Source organism: Pantherophis guttatus, chromosome 4, assembly GCF_059756535.1.
Source record: "Pantherophis guttatus breed Tessera chromosome 4, ASM5975653v1, whole genome shotgun sequence".
Lineage (NCBI taxonomy): Eukaryota > Metazoa > Chordata > Lepidosauria > Squamata > Colubridae > Pantherophis > Pantherophis guttatus.
In genome coordinates, this window is record NC_142066.1 from 33,525,760 (window position 1) to 33,546,428 (window position 20,669).

General features: G+C 37.2%; 2 protein-coding genes across 2 annotated transcripts in view; both read right to left on the reverse strand.

The window, feature by feature from the left end:
* Positions 1 to 10,523, reverse strand: part of LOC117657469 (vomeronasal type-2 receptor 26-like) — a 28,619-nt gene extending 18,096 nt beyond the window's left edge. The window contains exons 1-3 of the mRNA XM_087894501.1: positions 10,325 to 10,523; positions 8,395 to 8,584; positions 6,234 to 6,360 (exon numbers count right to left, since the gene is read on the reverse strand). Coding sequence (XP_087750627.1) covers positions 6,234 to 6,360; positions 8,395 to 8,432 — 165 coding nt within the window. The 5' untranslated portion in view covers positions 8,433 to 8,584; positions 10,325 to 10,523. The remainder of the gene's footprint in view (positions 1 to 6,233; positions 6,361 to 8,394; positions 8,585 to 10,324) is intronic.
* Positions 10,524 to 11,347: 824 nt separating this feature from the next.
* LOC132712176 (vomeronasal type-2 receptor 26-like) lies at positions 11,348 to 15,607 on the reverse strand. Its single transcript, XM_087893565.1, has 3 exons — positions 15,600 to 15,607; positions 14,212 to 14,503; positions 11,348 to 12,310 (listed from the first exon to the last, which is right to left on the reverse strand). The coding sequence occupies exons 1-3, from the start codon at positions 15,605 to 15,607 to the stop codon at positions 11,348 to 11,350; spliced, it is 1,263 nt and encodes a 420-aa protein (XP_087749691.1).
* Positions 15,608 to 20,669: the final 5,062 nt, after the last annotated feature.

Consider the following 20,669-nt stretch of genomic DNA (forward strand, 5'->3'; position numbering starts at 1 on the left):
CTTGCAAAAATCATGATTTTAGATTTAGAGTGGTTTATAGACAATTGGTTAGCAGAGCAATAGGCAGAATGGATTTTTAAGGCTCTGAGTAGGCCCACCCAGGAAAATGAAAGTATTGTGGCATCGTCAGCGTAGAGCAGGAGCGGACATCTATAATCAGCTAATATAGGGGCATGGATGTAGACCATGTGGTCTGAAAATGCCTTTCTCCAATCACTGATATAAAAGTTGAAGAGAAATGGTGCCAGAATACATCCCTGCCTAACCCCTTTGTTAGCGGGGATAGCGTTAGAGAGATCCCCCTGCGGGGTAAGGCGTACTTTTGCTTCTGTTCCATCGTGCAGTTGGGAGATAAACCAAAGTAATCTTTTGTCAATACCCCAGGCGGAAAGTTTGGCCCACAGCTTAGTTCTAGGGATGCTGTCGAAGGCAGCCTTTAGGTCTATAAAGGCAACGCAGAGACGACCCTTCCTGGGGGTGGAATATTTTACGGCAAGATGATGAAGGATCAGGGCATGGTCAATTGTAGAATGGTCTGCATGGAACCCCGCCTGCTCATATATGAGCAGGTCGGCCTCTTCAGCCCAGCACTCCAGTTTGGACAGGAGATAACGGACACAGAGTTTCCCCAAAATTGAAAGAAGACTGATGTTACGGAAGTTGCCGGGATCGGAATGGGCACCTTTCTTATGTATTGGGATAATTATGGCATCCTTCCAGAGCTTGGGGATGAGGCCCATTTGGTTGATCGCATTAAATACCTCGGTGAGAACCGGGGTCCACCAGTCCTTATGGGCTAGAATGGCTTCGGCTGGGATGAGATCCGGGCCGGAAGCTTTTCGAAGTTTGAGTTGTCTGATTAGTTTGGCAATCGTGGATGGTTCCACAGGAAGCCATCTGGGAAGGTGGTTAGGGAAAGAGCCTGAGGTCAAAGAAACTGGCACATCGGTGTCGTAAAAGACTCGGCGTAGAAAGAGTTCCCATGTGGGTGGCCTATGTGGATTATAAATTTAACAAGAGAAGAAAAGAATACCTTTGGAAGAATAAAGGAGTCAAAAGTTTAACAAGTTTTGGATTACAATTTATATTTTTGCTTTCCCCTTGGATTACAATTAATAGTTTTACTTTCTCTTTTTTTGTGTGTGGATTACAATTACACTTAAATTTGTTAAAATATTTCAAAATGAAGAAAACTACATCTGCACCATCTTCAGCATTATCAGCATCAGCATCTAGCCCAGCAGGTCAAAGGTCATTGGATGCTATATTGCAGCAAGAGAAAATGAGCGTGATCCTAGCCATGATTCAAACCATGCATGAAGATATCAAGGAAAGAATAAGAAAAGCAGAGGATGAAATAGAGAATTTTCAACAAGCAATGGCTAAAAATGAACAATACATTCAGAAATTAGAAGAGAAAGCTGAACAGACAGAGACAAAATTGGAAGAGGTATTTTCTCTCTAATCTTGGTCCATTCCTAGATCATTTTAGAGAGCTGCTCCACAGCTTAAGTTTAATAACATAGACATAGAAATCAAAGTGTCAGTGAAGAAATAGAGATAGAGTTGGCAAAACATATTTAGATAAGTAGCTAAAAGTACTATTTTCCAAAATCTTCCATTATGAATACAGAAACAGAATCTGTCCCCAGATGACTGATCAAGAATATAACAAATGATTTTTAACATTCTTTTCTTCTAATTAATTGTTCCCTGTTATTCAGTTCTGGTCGCAACACAATGACATAACATTTTGGGGGGAAAATGCAAATTAGAAGCCCAGCACCGGAGGCTAAGATGGAAAAGATCTCCACAGCCACCATGTATTTCCCCTTGGAGCTCAAATATGCTGGGACAAAGGACAACCAAACACTGCAAAAGACCAACATGCTGAAGGTGATGAACTTGGCTTCATTGAAACTGTCTGGTAACTTCCTAGCAAGGAAAGCTGTGGTGAAGCTGATAAGAGCCAGGAATCCCATATAGCCAAGGACACAATAAAACATGATCATAGAGCCTTCATTACATTGTAGTACAATTTCTTTAGGCACTGAGACCATATCAATAGCTGGGAAGGGGGGAGCAATTGATAGCCATAAAGTACAGATGCTTGCTTGGACGAGGGAGCAAGCAACAACAATGGAACTGGTTAATTTCTTCCCCACCCACTTCCTCATTCTGGAACCTGGTTTGGTGGCCATAAATGCTAGAATCACTGTGATAGTTTTTGCCAAGATAGAAGAAACAGCCACTGAGAAGACCATTCCAAATGTAGTTTGTTGCAAAAGACAGGTCACTTTTCCAGGCTGGCCAATGAATAGAAGTGCAGAAAGGAAGCAGAGCAGGAGAGAGATGAGGAGAATGTAGGTCAGATCCCGGTTGTTGGCTATGACGATGGGAGTGTTATGGTTCTTCACAAATATTCCTAACACCAGAACTGTGACTAGGGAAAAAGAGTGTGCAAGACAGGCTAAACTCAACCCTAAAGGTTCTTTGTAAGTCAAGAAACTGACAATTTTTGGAACACAGAAGTCTTTTCTTGTGTTGGGATAATAGTCATCTTTGCATCTAAAGCATTCGTTTTTATCTAAAATAAGAAGAAAAGATTTTATGTTTATTTTGCAAGTATGTGATTAATATGAATGGTATCTTAACATAGTAATAAACCAACTTTAAAATGAAAAAATAGGTTTATAGAAAGACTCCAAACTCACTGATTTTTGATAAATTTTGAACAACTTAATTACCTTTTTATCGTTTAATTTTTATTTAAAATTAAGAATCTGAGAAGAGCCTAATGCTGGGAAAGACTGAGGGCAAAAGAAGAAGGGGACGACAGAGGAAGAGGTGGCTGAAAGGAGTCACTGAAGCAGTAGGCTTGAGCTTAAATGGACTCCAGAGGATGGTAGAGGACAGGAAAGCCTGTCTATGGGGTCGCAATGGATCGGACATGACTTTGCAACCAACCACAACAACTACACGAAGAGTAGAAGCATAGACATATTACAACAACATCGGAACAGTGAAACGGTGTTCAAATTCAATGAAAGAAAAATCATCAAGTCAATTAACACCTTGGCAATTCCAGATATTAGATATACAGCTGGGCATGTCTAAATTAAATTTGAACTAGAAGCTCTCAATAGGGAGTCCAGAAAATTAATGATACTGACAGAAGAGAATATTTTTAGCTCAGGGTTGAACTGCAGGGTGCTCTCTGAACTTGGTTGTTTTCTTGCAGACATTTCATTACCAGTAGTTAACAGCAGCAATACTACAGTGCTGTAGATTAGTGTTTGATTGCCAGAGTTGTTGGTTCCTTAATTGGGGTATTGTTTAGTGCTTAATTGTTGGTGTAGTATTAATGTTGGTGTTAATCTTTTCAGGGTGTTGATTGATAGCACAGAGATAGTATGGTCTTTTAGCTTTTTGATTATTCCTTTTGAAATGATACATAGATGTTTATCTCTATGTGCCTGTTAATGGCTGATTTGTCTGAATGTCAGAGTTCCAGCAATTCTCTATCATTTTTGGACTTAGCTTGCTCTAGGATGTTCACAGTTTCCTAGTTCAAACTACAGTGAAATCTGTCCTTGTGTTATGCAATTAAGGGATTTTCATTAGGTCTTCTGATTTCTATTTGGTGTTCATGGATATGCTCTGTTAGTCTTCTTCCTGTCTATCCTACATAAGATTGTATTACACTGTATGTTGTATATAGATCATGTTTTCTTTTCTTAGTCTATTGGATCTTTTGGTTTACTTAAGATGTTTTGGAGGGCTTTAGTTTGTTTGTGTACTACTGTGATGCCATGTGGTTGAAATACTTTGTTGGTTGTTTCTGAAATGTTTTCATGTATGGCAGTGCTACCTTTTTCACAGATTGTATTGGTTGTGTTGTAGTGAGTTAATGGTCAGGCAGCTTTTGATAAAGTTGCATGGGTCTACATCTTGTTGAAAGATGTAGACATGCTCTGTTTATTCTTTCTGATGTTTAGGGTTGCTACAGTGTGTTTGCTCATCTAAATAGTGTTCTTACACAGCTTGTCTTGTGGTAGTTTTGGGTTGTGATTTTTAGTAGTGCAGCATTTGATTAGTGTAGCTGGTTTTATGATAGACTTGTGTTTCTAATTTCCTGACACTCCGTCTGCTGATGACGATATCCTGGAAGGGGAGTATATTGTTGCTTTCTTCTTCCCTTGTGGGATGCATTCCTTTGAAAGTGTTAATAGTTTCATGTGTCCAAATGCACCAAATACACTAAGATGTAACTACCCAGAATCATGGATTTCATCAACCTTTGCCTCACCACCTACTTTCAGTTTGATGGAAATATATGTCAACAAATTGGAGGAATTTACATGAGATCACCACTCTCAAGACATATAGCAGAGATTATAATGCAATATCTAGAAATTCCCATGCAAACAAGCCAAAATATGGGTCCACTATGTAAATAATACCTCTATCCCAGGGGTCTGCAATCTTAAATACTCAAAGAGCCATTTGGACCCTTTTCCCACAGAAAAGAAAACACAGGGAACCACAAAACCTGGGTGGGTGTGGCCAACTTGATGTCACTCAGTTCCACCAGTCACATGACCCCCCTAGCCACACCTACCCAGTGGTCATTAGGGCAGAAAACCAGTTGTTAAAAAGCACCAGGAACCACAAAATCCTTTTGACATCTTTCTTTCTCTCCCCTTCCTCCCTCTCCCTCCCCCTCTCTCTGTATTTCTCTATGTCTCTTTCTCTCTCCCTCTCTCTGTATCTCCCTGTCTCTGCCCTGACTGCTCTCCATCCCCCACCGTCGCCCTTACCTTTTCAGACCAGTCGAGGAGTGACTGGGAGGGGAGGGTGAGGGGTGGGGCCAGCCAGTGGTGGGAGCCACTGACAGGGAGCCACAGCAGAGAGCCCAAAAAGCAGCAGCAGGTTGCTGATCCCTGCTCTATCGTGACAAAAAAGGAACAACTTGAAAAAACACATGAAAGTATCACAACAGGAATATTTCCAGGAAATACTTTTTGCCTGCAAACAAGAACTGGTGGGAATAACAACACAGACATTAGTAGTATTAGAAAATAAAGATGCTAGAGTCTGGGGCTTTAGAATTCAAACAGACAAATACCTGCCACAAAGCACCCCATTCTTAACTGTCAAGAAGAAAGACCAAAAAATGACCTAAACAGTGTTCACAGAGAGGAGCATATACAGTATGCAAGTATATTTCATAAATTCCTCAATGACAGATGTTATCTACAAAAAAGACAGATGGATTCTTTAAAGCAGGAAATAGTTACTGATGATTCATGAGCAAACTATGTTTGAACTTCCATTGGATGGAATATATCAATCACTTGTTTGATGACCATTCAAAGTTATAACAGGATTGAAAAATTAATTTATGACCTTTTTTCACACAACTATTGCAGCATCCCTGTGGTCACATGATCAAAATTCAAATGCTTGGCAACTGACATGCATTCATGACAGTTGCAGTGTTCCGAGATCATGTGATCAGCTTTTGTAAGCTTCTGAAAAGCAAAGTCAATGGAGAAGTCAGATATACTTAACAATCTTGTTACTGACTCAACTGCAGAGATTCATTTTTAACAATTATGGCAAGAAAGGTCGTCAAATTGGATAAAACTCATTTAACAATTGTCTCGCTTAGCAATGGATAATTTTGGGATCATAAATTGAGGACTTTTAAGTTGTGATCATAAGTTGAAGACTACATGTACTTCAATTTTATGCAAATTTATTTCAGGTACCGTATTTTTCGGAGTATAAGACGTACCAGAATATAAGATGTACCTCAGTTTTTGGGGAGGAAAATAAGAAAAATGCTGATTGGCAGGTGGATCTGCATCCTGGAATATCCATAATCAGCTGTTCCCAGAGATGAATTTTAGCAACAGGTTTCTTGGTTGTGAGCTCTGTGCCTTGCTTTTTTTTTTTTTCTTCCTTTGAAAGCTTCTGAAACAGAGTTTCAGAAAAAAAGCCTCTGAAGTTCTGTTTGGGGGGCTTCTTTTCTGAAGCCCTGTTTGGGGGCTTCTTTTTTGAAGCTTCTTTTCTGATGCTTTTTTCAACCTCTGAAACCTCTGTTTGAGAAGCTGGGCATGGCTACATTTGGAGTATAAGACATACCCAGATTTTCATCCTCTTTTGGGGAGAAAAAAGGAGCGTCTTATACTCCAAAAAATACAGTAATCCAGATCAAATATTTTTACCATTCTCAGTTGAAATGCTCCCTTCTGGGCATGGGATGCAATCATAGCAGCAAAATGGCTGCCCTTCCTTAACTTTCTTGCTGAAACCTGGATAACAGCTCTCACTACAGATAGAAATAGGCTGCACCTAGGAATGAAAGAAGATAACAATAGTCTGAAGAAGGCATCCATTTTTGTCAACATTTAATGCACACATTAATCTCTTTCTGGTCCATAACACTTTTGCTTTTCTTCATCCATTAATATATTTTGAAGAAACCCCTCTCCCCATTAATTTGTTCAAAGCAGAAAAGGCATGTCATTACTAACTCTACTTATATCAAGCTAAAACTCTGATTTGACCAATGCTGCATGCTAGTAGTCCTTGGCTTACAACCACAATTGAGGACAAAATTTCTGTTTCTGAATAAAATAGTTGTTAAGATTGAATCATGTCAAATGTTTTTGCTACAGTTGTTAAGTGAATCACTTCAGTTGTTAAGTAAATCAAATGGTTGTTACATTAATCCAGCTTTCCCATTTGACTTTGCTGTTTGGAAACTGGCTGGGAAGGTGTAGAACAAACCAAGTGTCAACTTGCAAAGCTTTCAAGTTGCCATGAGCAGGAGGGAGGGAGAACTGAAGTGAATTCCATACATTTTTTTGACTGCAATCAGAAGGACGGTGTTAGGTTTCACAGCCAGCCAAAGTGGTTAATTGGAGAATGTGATTTATGACATGGCCAGAGGGGAGGGGAGAGACAGGGTCATAGGGGAACGTAAATCTACGTGGGATCAGTCCTAACTGCATCCGAGTATTGCCGGAATGTTGCTCCTAATAAATCACTATATTTCCTTTGAAGTTTGGATCATGGCTCATGAATTAATTAGGGCATCTTTTGGAAACTTGACACCAAGTGCATTTCACACCAATTTGCAGCAATAGATGTAATATTAAATAATGTACTTCTGTTCCAGACATAATTTGAAGAGGTAGCCATCTAAGCTGACATGAGTAGGATCTCATAATATGAATTGATACCTTAAATGTTGTAAGTGATACTAATGGGTGTCTTCTTATTTTAATATTCCCCCAGTGATCACTTCTGAAGTCAACTGTGCTACTATGAAGATCTGGGTATCAACATTGAAATATGGTATTTGTTAGACCTCACTAGAGTATTTAGGGTTTGTGTAATAAATATGGTAAAAGATGGTGCCTTTAACAGCAAGCTCGTCTAATTCAAGCCACATGCATCTAGTATTATTTATTATGTCCTAAACTGTTCAATCTTTTTAATCTGGTAATTTCATTTAAAATTGGACTATGACTAAGAGTAGCCACTTGCTGTTATTACTTCATTGGGGTTCTAATCCGCATCCAACTTCCTTGGCCAGTATGATCTAGGTTAGGAATAATGAAAGAAGTATTACAATTCCTAGATTTATATGGTCAGTAAAGGCAACAAGAGTGATGCAATTATTTCTTATTTAGACAGTCACTTGTTCTATGTGAGCTCTCATTTAGAATCCATCCTGCAAAGAATTTAGATATATAAATTTCACTATATAAATTTCACTAGTTCACCATCAGTTTATCAGCATGTCATGACTAATTTTACTTGTAATCAAACAAAAACTCTGGTTTGACCAATGCTGCATGCTACTAGTTCTTGGTTTACAACCACAATTGAGAACAAAATTTCTATTTCTAAGTAAAGCAGTTGTTAAGATTGAATCATGTCAGTTTTTTTTGCTACTGTTGTTAAGTGAATCACTTCAGTTGTTAAATAAATCAAGTGGTTAGTATATTAATCCAGCTTTCCTATTTGACTTTGCTGTTTGGAAACTGGTTGGGAAGGTCGCAAATGGTTATCACATAATCTTAAAATCCTGTAACCATCATAAATACCATATCAGATCCTATAACCATCATACATACTAGAAAATCAAATGAATAAAGAAATCAAATAAAGAAATCAAATACATAAACAAACAAATAAATATTAAGTGTCAAGTGCCCACATTTTGCTCATGTGATCCTGGCTGACATGAGTAGGATCTCATCTTATGAATTGACATAATATTTATTAAACTCCATATTTCATACACTTCTAGCATAGTCTAGAAAATAAATAAAAGTCAGAATTAATTCAGAACCAGGTGGGATAACTGGACCTTACCTGGTTGAACAAAATGTGCCATGTAATGAGGTCATCATTGATAATTAAACCTTGATCTGGAGGAGCTAGTTGATCCACCTTCCCAACTTTTACACGAAGAAATGATTTGTTTGGGAAAGCAATCCAGTTGATAATATCAAATCCAGCTCTTACTATGCCATTTTGGTCAAAGGAGATCTGGTCCCCAGCACTATTGTTAAAAGAGACTCCTCTTAGAAAGTAATGAAGCTGAGCAAATAAATAAACCAAATAAAGAAAAATGCAAGAGTTTTTGGAAGGTTAAATTACTCATTCCCATAATGGTAGTTTTGATAACAGAAAAAAAAAAGATATATAGCTGCATTCTTTGTTCATATCTTTTACATTTATTGTAATTGAATAACACACATATAGAACAATAGAGTTGGAAAGGACCTTGCAGGTCTTCTAGGCAAGCAGGAGACCCTATACCATTTCAGATAAATGATTTTCCAGGCTCTTTTTTAAAGTCTCCAATGATAGAACACCTACAACTTGACAGCAAGTTGTTCCATTGGTTGATTGCTCTCCTTGAGTCCTCCTTAGTTCTGGGTTGCTTGTCTCCTTGATTAGTTTCCATCCATTGTTTTTCATTTTGCCTATTGGTGTTTTGAAAAATAGTTTGACCCCCTCATCTTTGTAGGAGCCCCTCAAATATTGGAGAACTGCTACCATCTCTCTCTCTCTCTTTCTGTCTGTCTGTCTGTCTCTCTCTCTCTCTCTCTCACACACACACACACAGAGTCAGAGAGACAGACAGACAGAAAGACAAACAGGCATAGATAGACAATCACAGTTCCATGAGACATTCAGAAGGAAAGGGTGTGGGTTTTCTAATTTATGCTCACAAATATAAACTTCAACATCCAAAACTTCATACAGAGGGATTCAATAGAATTCAAAGTAAAACATTCACTCATAAAACTTTGATGGTCTCAGGAAGAGCGAGCTTCTATGTAACTTGAATATTTTTTAGATTTAGGAACTTTTTATAGAACACACCTCCTCTATGGATTTCATGATTGGACTGCTAAACATGATAGCCTCTTACTGTGGTAATGGAGTCAGGGAGGGATGTGTTTCTGTGAGACAGCCATGTCTCACAGACAAATATAATGTTGAATATAGCCATATTTAGTAAGAGGAGGATTTCAGGCATTTTGTTTACGAGGCTTCTTGCGTTAAGTTGCTAGCATTTAAAGTCTGTAATGGTGGGTATTGAGAAATTTAGGGGCATGCGTGCCTAGTTTTGGATGATGGGTTGGTTGTTGGGATGTGAGTTGAGGGACTTACTTTTGATACAGACAGTGTGGTAGTCAATGTATAAGTCAGTTCCCCCTTGGTCTTGACATCTTTTAAGTTCTAAGCAGAGTTCACAGGAGCGGGCTCATTGCAGTATGGATAAGTAAGACCATGAGCTAAGTTTTATGAGCTCGCTCTTCCTGAGACCATAATCTGTGAGCTGCCCTTAAATACTACATTTCACTTCTTACTATGTTACAGCACTCTTGATTATGATCTCGTACATGCGAGCAACTTAACTTCACTACTAATGTGGGCAGCCTCCTGCCCCCATCCTCTTATCTTTCTTGGTGACCTCAATTTACCTCTTATTAATTGGACCCTAAATGAATCTACAACTGAACCCATAAATGCAACCCCGTAAAATGCTGTTACTAATCTGGGACTGGATCAACTAGTAACTAACAACACTAGACTCAACAATTGCCTTGACCTCACCTTATGCAACAGTTTAAACTCAATTTGTGGCCTACAAATAAAAGAACACTTTTCCAACAGTGACCACAGCATGATTGGCTTTAGTCTCAATATATGTCCTTACAAAGATCATCATAATGATGGGACCCCCAACTATAACTTTAAAAAAGCCTATGATCTCATAGATACCGACCTCTCATCTCTTGATTGGCAAATTCTATTCACTGGCTGTAATACTGCCGAAGATCATTATAACATTTTTTTGCTCAAAATCAGAAGAGTCATTAAACTATGCGTACCACTAATAACCCCAAAACAAAAAACAAAACAAAAACAAATTACCCATAATAACAAATGCTCTGTCTTACACCTTGGCAAAAAAAATCAGAACACTGGGCAGATATGACCTCATAGACAATCTTCACTCTGTCAAGGATCTTGGAGTACTCATCTCTAATGATCTAAGTGCTAGAGTCCACTGTAACAACATTGTCAAAAAGGCATTAAGAATTGTTAACCCAATCTTGTGTAGCTTCTTCTCTAGTAATATTGTACTGCTAACGAACATACAAAACATTTGCTAGACCAATTCTCAAATGCAGTCACACACTGCATATTGGACATTAATACAATTGAGTGCGTACAGAGATATTTCACGAGAAGAGTACTCCACTCCTCTTCTCACAACAGAATAACTTATACCACCAGGCTTGAAATTTTGGGCTTAGACAATTTAGTCGCCTTCAGTCTGACCTAAGCGTAGTACACAAAATTATCTGCTACAATGTCTTAACTGCCAATGACTACTTCAGCTTCAACCACAACAATACATGAGGACACAATAGATACAACTTAAGGTAAACCGCTCCAAACTCAATTGCAGAAAATATGATTTCAGCAACAGAGTGGTCAATGCCTGGAATCCAGTTCCTGACTCTTTGGTTTCATCCCCAAACTGTTGACCTCACCCCAATCCTAAGAGGTCTGTAAGGGGCATGCATAAGCACACCAACATGCCTACCATCCCTGTCCTACTATCCCCATTTATTTGTATCCATTTCATGTATTCATAATCGTGTTCATACTTATATCTGTTATCTTATACATGCTTGACAAAATAAATAAATAAAATGAATATAAATAAATAATAAATAAATTCAGATAGTCACAATGGAAAGGAAATATTGTGACAAAGCTATGAGCTGTTATTTCATATTCAGGAGATGGGAGAGCAGATGAAATTCAGATGCAGGCTTACCAACATACCTAGATGCATGGTGCTCTGGGAAATGAGGATATTGATTACCTGTAATACCTGTAGGATATCCTGTTTATGTTTTTTTCCTCCTCTTCCGACCCTCATTGCTCTATGTTTATATCTAGATGTGGATATGGCATGGAAAGCATGAGCTATTACATAAATACCATTGTAGATACTGTAGCTATGGCCAGTCATGTCTATTTCAAAAATAGGTGCAGGAAGGTTCTTCAGATTCTCTGTCCCAGTACAAATGTCTTCAGGCACATCACTCACAACCTCATCTGAGAATACACAGTTGAAGGCATCTTGCCAAAACTGACTGATAAATCCATTTTCCTTTCTACTGAAGATGGGGTTTTGCTTTGCAACAAACAACTGAAACTCTGGTAGATAAGCAGAGGGTATTGAGAAGGAAAGGGCACCATGGATTATTTCTGTACTCCAGGAACGTTGAAATGCTGAGGCAGTCAGCTCTATCTGGGCTGTCATTATCCACACAATACCTTTTGCTTTAGCACTTGTCTTTTCTATACTTGGTATATATTGCAACCATCTCAAAAATATCATGGTGAAGGACTCCCCATAGATCACAAATGCATTGGCTTTACCACCCATGACTTGATCATAGATTTTTACTCCTTTCTGAAGCATATCATAAAGTCCATTTATATCACTAAATTTGCCAATTTTTTCAATGAAAGAGTAGCAAATCCCTCTTTTGGAAAAAACTGGAATCACAGTTTGTACAAATTTTTCGCTTTGATCATCATCCATGGTAAGAATCCCAATCCACGTCCACCTAAAATGTAGGAGCAGTGAGACAATCCCTGCATACTGAAGTGGATCTGGAGGAACCATCTGGTAAAAAGTGAGTTCTGGAGATTTTTCATTCATCAATGGAGCTGAGCCATAAATAAGCTAGAGGGAAGTAGGGAAAAACAACAGCAGCATGCATAGAACCTTTACAATGTAGATAAAATAAATTAAGAATCCTACCAATACTTACATAAAGCAACCTTCAACATTTATTTATTTATGTATTTATTTATTTTATTTTTAGAATAGAATAGAATAGAATTTTTTATTGGCCAAGTGTGATTGGACACACAGGGAATTTGTCTTGGTGCATATGCTCTCAGTGTACATAAAAGAAAAGATATTTATTTGTCAAGAATGTATGAGAAAACAATATAAGTATAAACATAATGTGTAAACATGTAAGTATAAACAGGTATAAGTATAAACATAAGAAATGAGTACGAATAAATGGAAACAGTAGGATAGGGACTGTAGGCAGGCTGGTGTGCTTATGCACCTCCCTTTCAACATGTTTAGTTGAATCCTATTTCAGTTCCTGCTGTATTTAATGTATGCAGTGTTTTGTCATAAATCCTATGGTGGTGCCTTAAATTTAGAATTTATTGGAACATCCTATCAAACTTGTCACAATGATGTTAAATTGCATTAGGCAATTCTGAAATGTTTTACTGGAATTAAAAATGATTTAAAGAGATTCTATATATTTTTGAGCCACTGATCCATTAAAGAACATGGATCCTTCTTCCTTATTTTGTTACAATTTAGAAATATTCACTGACAGATAAAGAAATATGCATTCTACTCTCATCGGCCAGACAATGTCGGCTGGTCACACCCAGGATGAGGGCATTCTCTGTGGGCGCACTGATCCTCTGGAATGGGTTACCCACAGGGCTCCGGATGGCCCCCGACCTCCGCTCTTTCCGCCATGGCCTTAAGACATGGCTTTTCCAACAAATTTGCTGATTTGATGGGTGATTTTAATTGGGAGATTTTAATTTGACTATTTTGTTTTAATTTTCTGTGAGCCGCCCCGAGCCCTTTGGAAGAGGGGCGGCATATAAGTATAATAAAATAAATAAATAAATAATTTTTTTATCTGATGTGCAATTTTTTGTGTGAGGTTCTGTTCTGCCTTTTACCCAAATTAAATTTTGGTTGCTACTTCTTTTTAAGACTTAGTTGCTTTGTCTCACTTGTAAAATATTCTTTTCAACCTTCCTGATCTGTGTATTAACAGATCTGGTCCTGTTGATTCCAAATTTCCTGCATTTTGTTCCCAAGAAAGCCAATATTTCCTTTCTGTCACATTCTTGTTCTGCTTACCTTGCAGTCCACAAATGTAAGGTGTCGTGTGGAACCAATATGCCAGGTAAGGATGCAATTTAGACTATTTATTTATAATAAGCCCAAAGCACATGGTCAGATATTTTTAATAATGTAGAAATTGAATATAAGAGTTCATTTTAAGCCTTAATAATGAAGCATGTAAAAGGTGAGTGTGTGTGAATGGGAGATTAGAGGGTGACAGTTATAGTTTAGTTATAGTTTATAGTTTATTGAATTTGTATACCGCTCCTAATCCCTGAAGGACTCAGGGCAGTGAACAGCCACAGAATAAAACACATAAATACAAAATTTAAAAACAGAATAAAACCGAATTAAACAATTTGGCCGAGACAAATTTAAAACACCCAATAATTTTGATTCCACCTTTAATAAGAGCAAACTTTTAAAACAATCCTTGAATCTATATATTTTTTAGTTTGAGGAAAGACCTTTCTGCCAGTCATTAGTCTTGTCTTTTTTTTGTAGCCCTGCCTTGAAAGGGATGTTAAGAAATTATTCAACAATATTTTGTTCTGTAGCAATTAAAACTATCTAACTGAAAGGTTACAGGATTCATGTATGTTAAATTTCATGCACATAATAAAAAAATAGGATTGCCAACAGGATCGTCAACATCCGATAACAGATATGGCACAACAAGAAGAAAATACCTGTGGAATTTTATAGATATCCAAGATGGTGGAGATGTGAAGAGAGATTTCAGCATCCAATCCTCCAACAACAGATACTAAATTATTATGGATGTTGCAGCTGTAGTTGGGAATCAGTCTCTCCACTGATGAGAGGAACAGCATCGTAGCCTGATAAGTCCTTTGAGCATTGTCATAGCTGTCATAAATGTGGAAGCCCAAGGTGAGATTGGATAAGATTTGAGGGTTTTCATTTATTTCCTTTATAGCAAATGCCATAGCCAGGATGTGTTGGTAATTCTTAGCAACAGGGCTATAATGAGACAATATGAATAGAGCTAAATAACTCCAATGTTTTGCTTCAGAATGCTTCATTCTCTGCACAAATTGACAGCAATGTATAACTTTTTCCCAGATACACACTCATGTATATATAAATACATATATATATATGGACATCATCCATGACATTTTATTAGGTAACAGACAGAAGGATAAAATCATTCGTATATGTGAATGTTTTTATAATTATTTGCACTGATTATATAAATGAACTGAATTATATTTAAAATAAGGAACTGAAGGAATCTGGAAAATACTTAAAATTCAGAATAATTGGTTTTTAAAGGTATAGCTATTTAACATTCTGCAAATAGCTAGGCTTTTTTGTTAACAGACAGAAGGATGGGATAAAAGCATTCATATTTGTACTAATTATATAAATGAACTCAATTAAGGAAATATTACAGGAAGAAAAAGAAGAGGTTTAAATTAGACTTCTACTATCTAAGTAGATGCCATCTTCTATCTCTTGCTTCAATTCCCACACATTTTCAGAAAACTGATAAAGAGAGTCATAAATAGAAAGAACCTAAGATTTGGGAATGATTGAAATGTGTGAATACTTTCCAAACTATATTTCTCAGTATCTCCTTAGCGTTAGCAGATGTAATAGGTTTATGTTATAAGATATCAGGGCTAGATATTACTATTTCGATGACTATTTAATTATCTAAAAGATAATTAAAAGTACAGCTCCTTACATAAAATCTCCAGGCACTGCTGATGGGGGAGGTTCAGTTAAGCTGATTTGTTTGAAGACAATTGCAGCCTGTGAAACAATGCCACCAATCATAAGGTCTCCCAGATAATGGTATTTGTGAAATGGAGTGTGTGGATTAAAGATGCTGCACCTGTCACTCTTGCACACCATGGGAGGAAGTAGTATTAGCAGGAAAACTAATAAGAATGCCATCCTCTGTACAAAGGCAAATGGCAAGATTCTCTCTTCTTCTAAGGCCCAGCCATTACCCTATCTGTGGTTAATACTGCCCGACTTGAATGGTGCCTCAATCTCTTGGTGAAGTCTGAACCTTGGACTGCCTAGCATTAGAATTATGGATTCTTACCTGTCCATAATCTTGTCTCTTCTCTGTGGCTCTAAATGGCATCAGAGTTTATGCATATATATCTCAAGAGAGAAAAAGAAGAAAGCAACAATCTTAGTGTGAGTTTTGTTAGTGAGCAATGAATTCCATGGTGAAGGAGCAGAATAAAATGCAAATCTTTAGCTTCGAAACAGAAAGGCTATTATTAAGTCATATGTCCGTTCCCAAAGGATTTGCTGATGAAATAGAATTCCCTATAGGTTAGCAAAGAGGGATATGTCTAATATTGTCTCACTTGGACAATTTCTATTTAAATGTTTCTGACAGACATTCATATCTGCAAAGAAAAAAGAAATGGCTTTATCTTAGAAAGATGATGAAATAGAATTTAGCAAAATGCTGAGAAAAGATTCTATAGATCAGGAGTCCCCAACCTTTTTTGGTTCTGCGGACTGGCAGCAGTGGCTTTAGCGCAAGGGGGATAATGTTTCATGCACGCAGCCTAAATCCCGTGTATGATCAAATGAAGGTTTGGGTATTCACTTGCTGCTTTGGCAGCCTGGTTCCCAATGGGTCAGGCTCTGATAGCAGGCCACAGCCCAGAGATTGGGGATCCCTGCTATAACTAGAAAGTACAAATTCTATAAAAAGAAAATATGGATTATATACATAGAAACTATTGAATGAGGGCAACTGGAGCTTGCTGTAGTGCATCTCAAGGGAACATTCAAGGTGCAAGGTTTTTTTTTTTTTACTGTTTTATGATTGTTTAATAGCATTCATTCATTCATTCATTCATTCATTCATTCATTCATTCATTCATTCAATTTACTTATTCAATTTATTCCCTGTCCAGGGTAACTCTGGACAGTTTCATTGTTGCTGTAAAGTGTAAACTGTGTCCAGGGTATCTTTAGATAGGCAGCCATACAAATTTTATAAATAAATAAATGATGTTTTCGGGGATTGATGCTAAGGACTGGAGGAAAACAAAGCTATTCATGCCATCCCATTTGTTACTTTTTATTATCTTAATGTGTTAAGGAAAGATGACTGAAGACAGACTCTGCTTTGTTGCCCTGAATGGAAGTCATGTTCTCCATATGAGCTTGGATCTTACTTTACTAGTGCCCAAATCATGCTTGCCTTTGCATATTATGAATTCAGCTAACCTTAGAACCTTTAGCACAATGCATGGAGAAAGGATCAAGGCCATTATCTGCACCACTTTTGTCCACCTCTTTTGTCCAGTTTGAAACCTTCCAGCTGCTTCAGTGTCTTGCTTTATGCAAATTTACTTTTTGTGAGGTTTTGGGAGAACTTAGCTGTAGCATATAAAATAGAAGCTGACATATGAATATAGTTTAATTCATTAATTCTATTATAAAGGTATCAGTAGAAAAAAAGTAGAAATCATTCAGCTGGATGAACCAGGTGCCCTATCTTTCATATTTATTATTTACTTTGAACACTTATACCTGCATTTGACCATAATAATGCAAGACATTATCGACTAAGCAGCCTTTAAGCTGTAAAATAAGCAGAGTGAACTTTCCTTTAACACAACAGGCTAAGTGTTAATTTAAGTGTATTCATTAGCCTATTTCTTTATATACACTCTTCTGGTATGTTGAAACCACAATGATAATGATAGCCTGGAGTTCTGGAAGTTGATGTACTGACTTGTGTAGAGGACACCAGGTTGGAAATATAATTGTACTGTAAATGCCAGTTCATCATTCTTGTTAGAAAAGTAGTTCTATATCTCTGCATATGAATATAAATCAGAGTAATATCATATTCATACTGGGGTGAATGTATTTGAGCTGTCATTCAAAGTGAGAATTTTACTTGAATACTGATTTAATATAATGAGAAAAAGGAGAGGAGAGGAAGGGAGGGAGGGGAAGGGAGAGGAGGAGAGGAGAGGAGAAGATGGTAGCATCCTCACAGAATACTGATATATAATAGAAATATATTCTAATATATTCACTTTATATCCTTCCACTATGTAACAGAAGGGAGAAGAAAATTAAAAAAAACAAAAACACTCCAACCTTTGTTTTCCTCTCAGCTAGTCCCCTGATGTTTCAAATGCTCACACCAGTACTGGATAAATAACAAGAATGGAATTAATGTTTGTATTTACATTTATTGGAGAAGAAGGGATGAAAATAAAATATATATAGGGATTCAATGGAGAATGCACATTGGAAATAATGCAATGACACTGGCATTGATGAGCATACTTGGCAAACTGGTGTATTCTTAATTGTAGCCTAGTTTCAGCTAAACATCTTTGAGATCTTTACCAAAAGGTATTTATGAAATCATATCCCTTATTATTGGACGCAGAGCAAAAATAGGGAATGATGGACCTAGGTTTTATTGAAAGAGCAGAAAATGCTATAGCCTACATAAAAATATGTACATCAATGAAGAGATGTGATGGCTCAGTGGCTAAGATGCTGAGCTTGTTGATCAAAAGGTCAGTAGTTCAGCAGTTTGAATCCCTAGTGCCACATAATGGGGCGAGCTCTCATTACTTGTCCCAGCTTCTGCCAACCTAGCAGTTCGAAAGCATCTAAAAATTCAAGTAGAAAAATAAGGACCACCTTTGGTGGGAAGATAACAGTGTTCCATGCGCCTTTGGTGTTTAGTCATGCTGGCCACATGACCACGGAGATGTCTTTGGACAGTGCTGGCTCTTTGGCTTTGAAATGGAGATGAGCACTGCCCCCTAGAGTCGGGGACTAGCACATATGTGTGAGGGGAACCTTTACCTTTACATCAAATCAATCAATCAATCAAACAAACAAACAAACAAACAAGTCATTATTTCATTTAGTTTTCTGGGATAGAAAGTTTGGAATTAGCATAAAACACAGGAACACACAAACAGGAAAAAGAAGACATGAAATCATTGAGAAAAAGTGTAACTATTTATAATGTTTAAAAGGCCAGACATTGAAAACTTCAGAAGAGTTCTTCACCAACTGGGAGATGGTTAAAGAGGATATGAAACTGACCTTCCTCAGAAGAGTCTTCTTGAGGGTAATATGCCAGGTTTGGAATGACTAATACTATAATGACCTCTTACTGGATGATGGGATTTTTTTTCCAGTCTTGCAATGCTGACTTTGGTGAGGTGACAGAAGGATTGGTAAGGACACTCTTGATCCCTGATAGGCTTTAGTTGCTTTAGGATTGTGTCTTCTTGACAATATTTATGTAATTTAGTTATAGTTTATATAAACTACAGTTAGTTATACCTATAATTTAGTTATAGTAATAGGGTGGCACAATGGCTCAGTGGTTAAGATATGGACCTGTAACCTGGAAGGCCTAGGTTCGAGACTGGAGCATTGTGCAATGGGGATGAGCACCTGTCTTCACCTAGCTCCTGCCTACCTAGCAGTTCAAAACCATGCAAATGGGAGTAGCTAAATAGGGTACCATTTTGGTGTGGATGAAACAGTGTTTCACAACTTCATGCTGGCCACATAACCATGGAAATGTCTTCAGACATTTTGAGGCTGTGAGGCTGGCTCACAGCCTCAAAATGGAGATGAGCACTGCCCCATATACTCAGCAATGACTAATAGAGTAAATTTGCAAGGACTTCTTTCCCTTTCCTTCCTTAGTTATAGTTAGTTAATGAGAAAATGCAGCTGAAACAGGCCAGCACATGAACATAGTCTGTTATAGTACTAACAGGCTATGTTCACTAGTTGACTGATTAAATTGGTGTTTGAAAATCCTTTATATAGTAGGGGAGCTTTTATCTTCCACCCACAACCCTTTTACATTTTCCCACAAACCTTTTTAAAATGATGCTAGGAAAAAGTGTAAGTTTTTTTTTATTAGTCGTACTGAGGTTAAAGAATAAGCTTGAGAGAAAAAAAAGTTTCTCTGTGTGTAGATAGAACAAAATAAGACTTGGAATGCAAAGACACAGACCAAATTAAACTATAATGAAATAATACAACATTTCCTTACATTATTTCAAGTATATTGATATTTTTCACTGTCAGAAACATTTTTTTGAAACTTTCCATTTTTAAATTGCTATTAGGAAAATGACATTTTAATTTTCCACATTTTCTGACTTAGGATTCAATATTTACTTTAGCTGACACTTTAGACTGATAGTGTAATTGCAAAATTCATCTTATTTGGGCGCCTAAATTGAAAGTTATTATTTAAAATGACTGCATTTTTGCCAAAATTGAAAATCCATTTTCTCAGGGTTCAGTTTTAAGTGTTTTTCCTGATATCAAAAGATGAAGAAAATATTAGATTCTCTATAACTGTATATAAAAAGAACTGTCACAATTAGAGCCATGAATATAGAATATTTTTCAGTCCTTGATGCTCTCTGAGATTGGTTGCAGACATTTTATTAACCAACAAGGTAACAATATCAGTACAAACAACCAAGTTCAGAGAGCACCAAGGATTTCATAGTTCAACCTTGAACTACATATATTGTTGTCTATTGAAACATGGTATTATCAGATATTCTCAAAAACTTGCAGATAAAACTTTGGGGACAAGAAACAATTCTTTTTTACCCCCAAATGACCTTAGTTGTCATTAAGGAGCCATGGTGGCTCAGTGGTTGAATACAGTATTGCAGGTTAACTCTGCAAGGTTAACTCTGACCATAGCCAGGATTCAATCCCGACCAGCTCAGGATGGATTCAGCCCTCATCATTCTAAAATAAGTAAAATGGGGACCTAGATTGTTGGGGGCAATATGCTGACATTGTAAACTACTTAGAGAATGCTGGGTAGCACTATATAAATCCAAGTGCTATTGCTAATGCTAAATATCTTTATATTTTTCAGGATGAATAAGATAGTTTCAGAAGCTGTCAGGTGCAGACTATTTATCTTTGTGGAATTACACATTACACCATATTCTTTATCACAAATTTAAGACTAGTGTTATACATAGATATGTAAAATGAGCAGGTCAGGGGTATTCTGCAAAGCAGACATAAGTTGATGAAAAAAGAGGCTGCTTTTACAATTTCAAAAGAGGAGCTTTGTCTATACATTATAAGTGTTTTAAAGAATTTCTTGTGA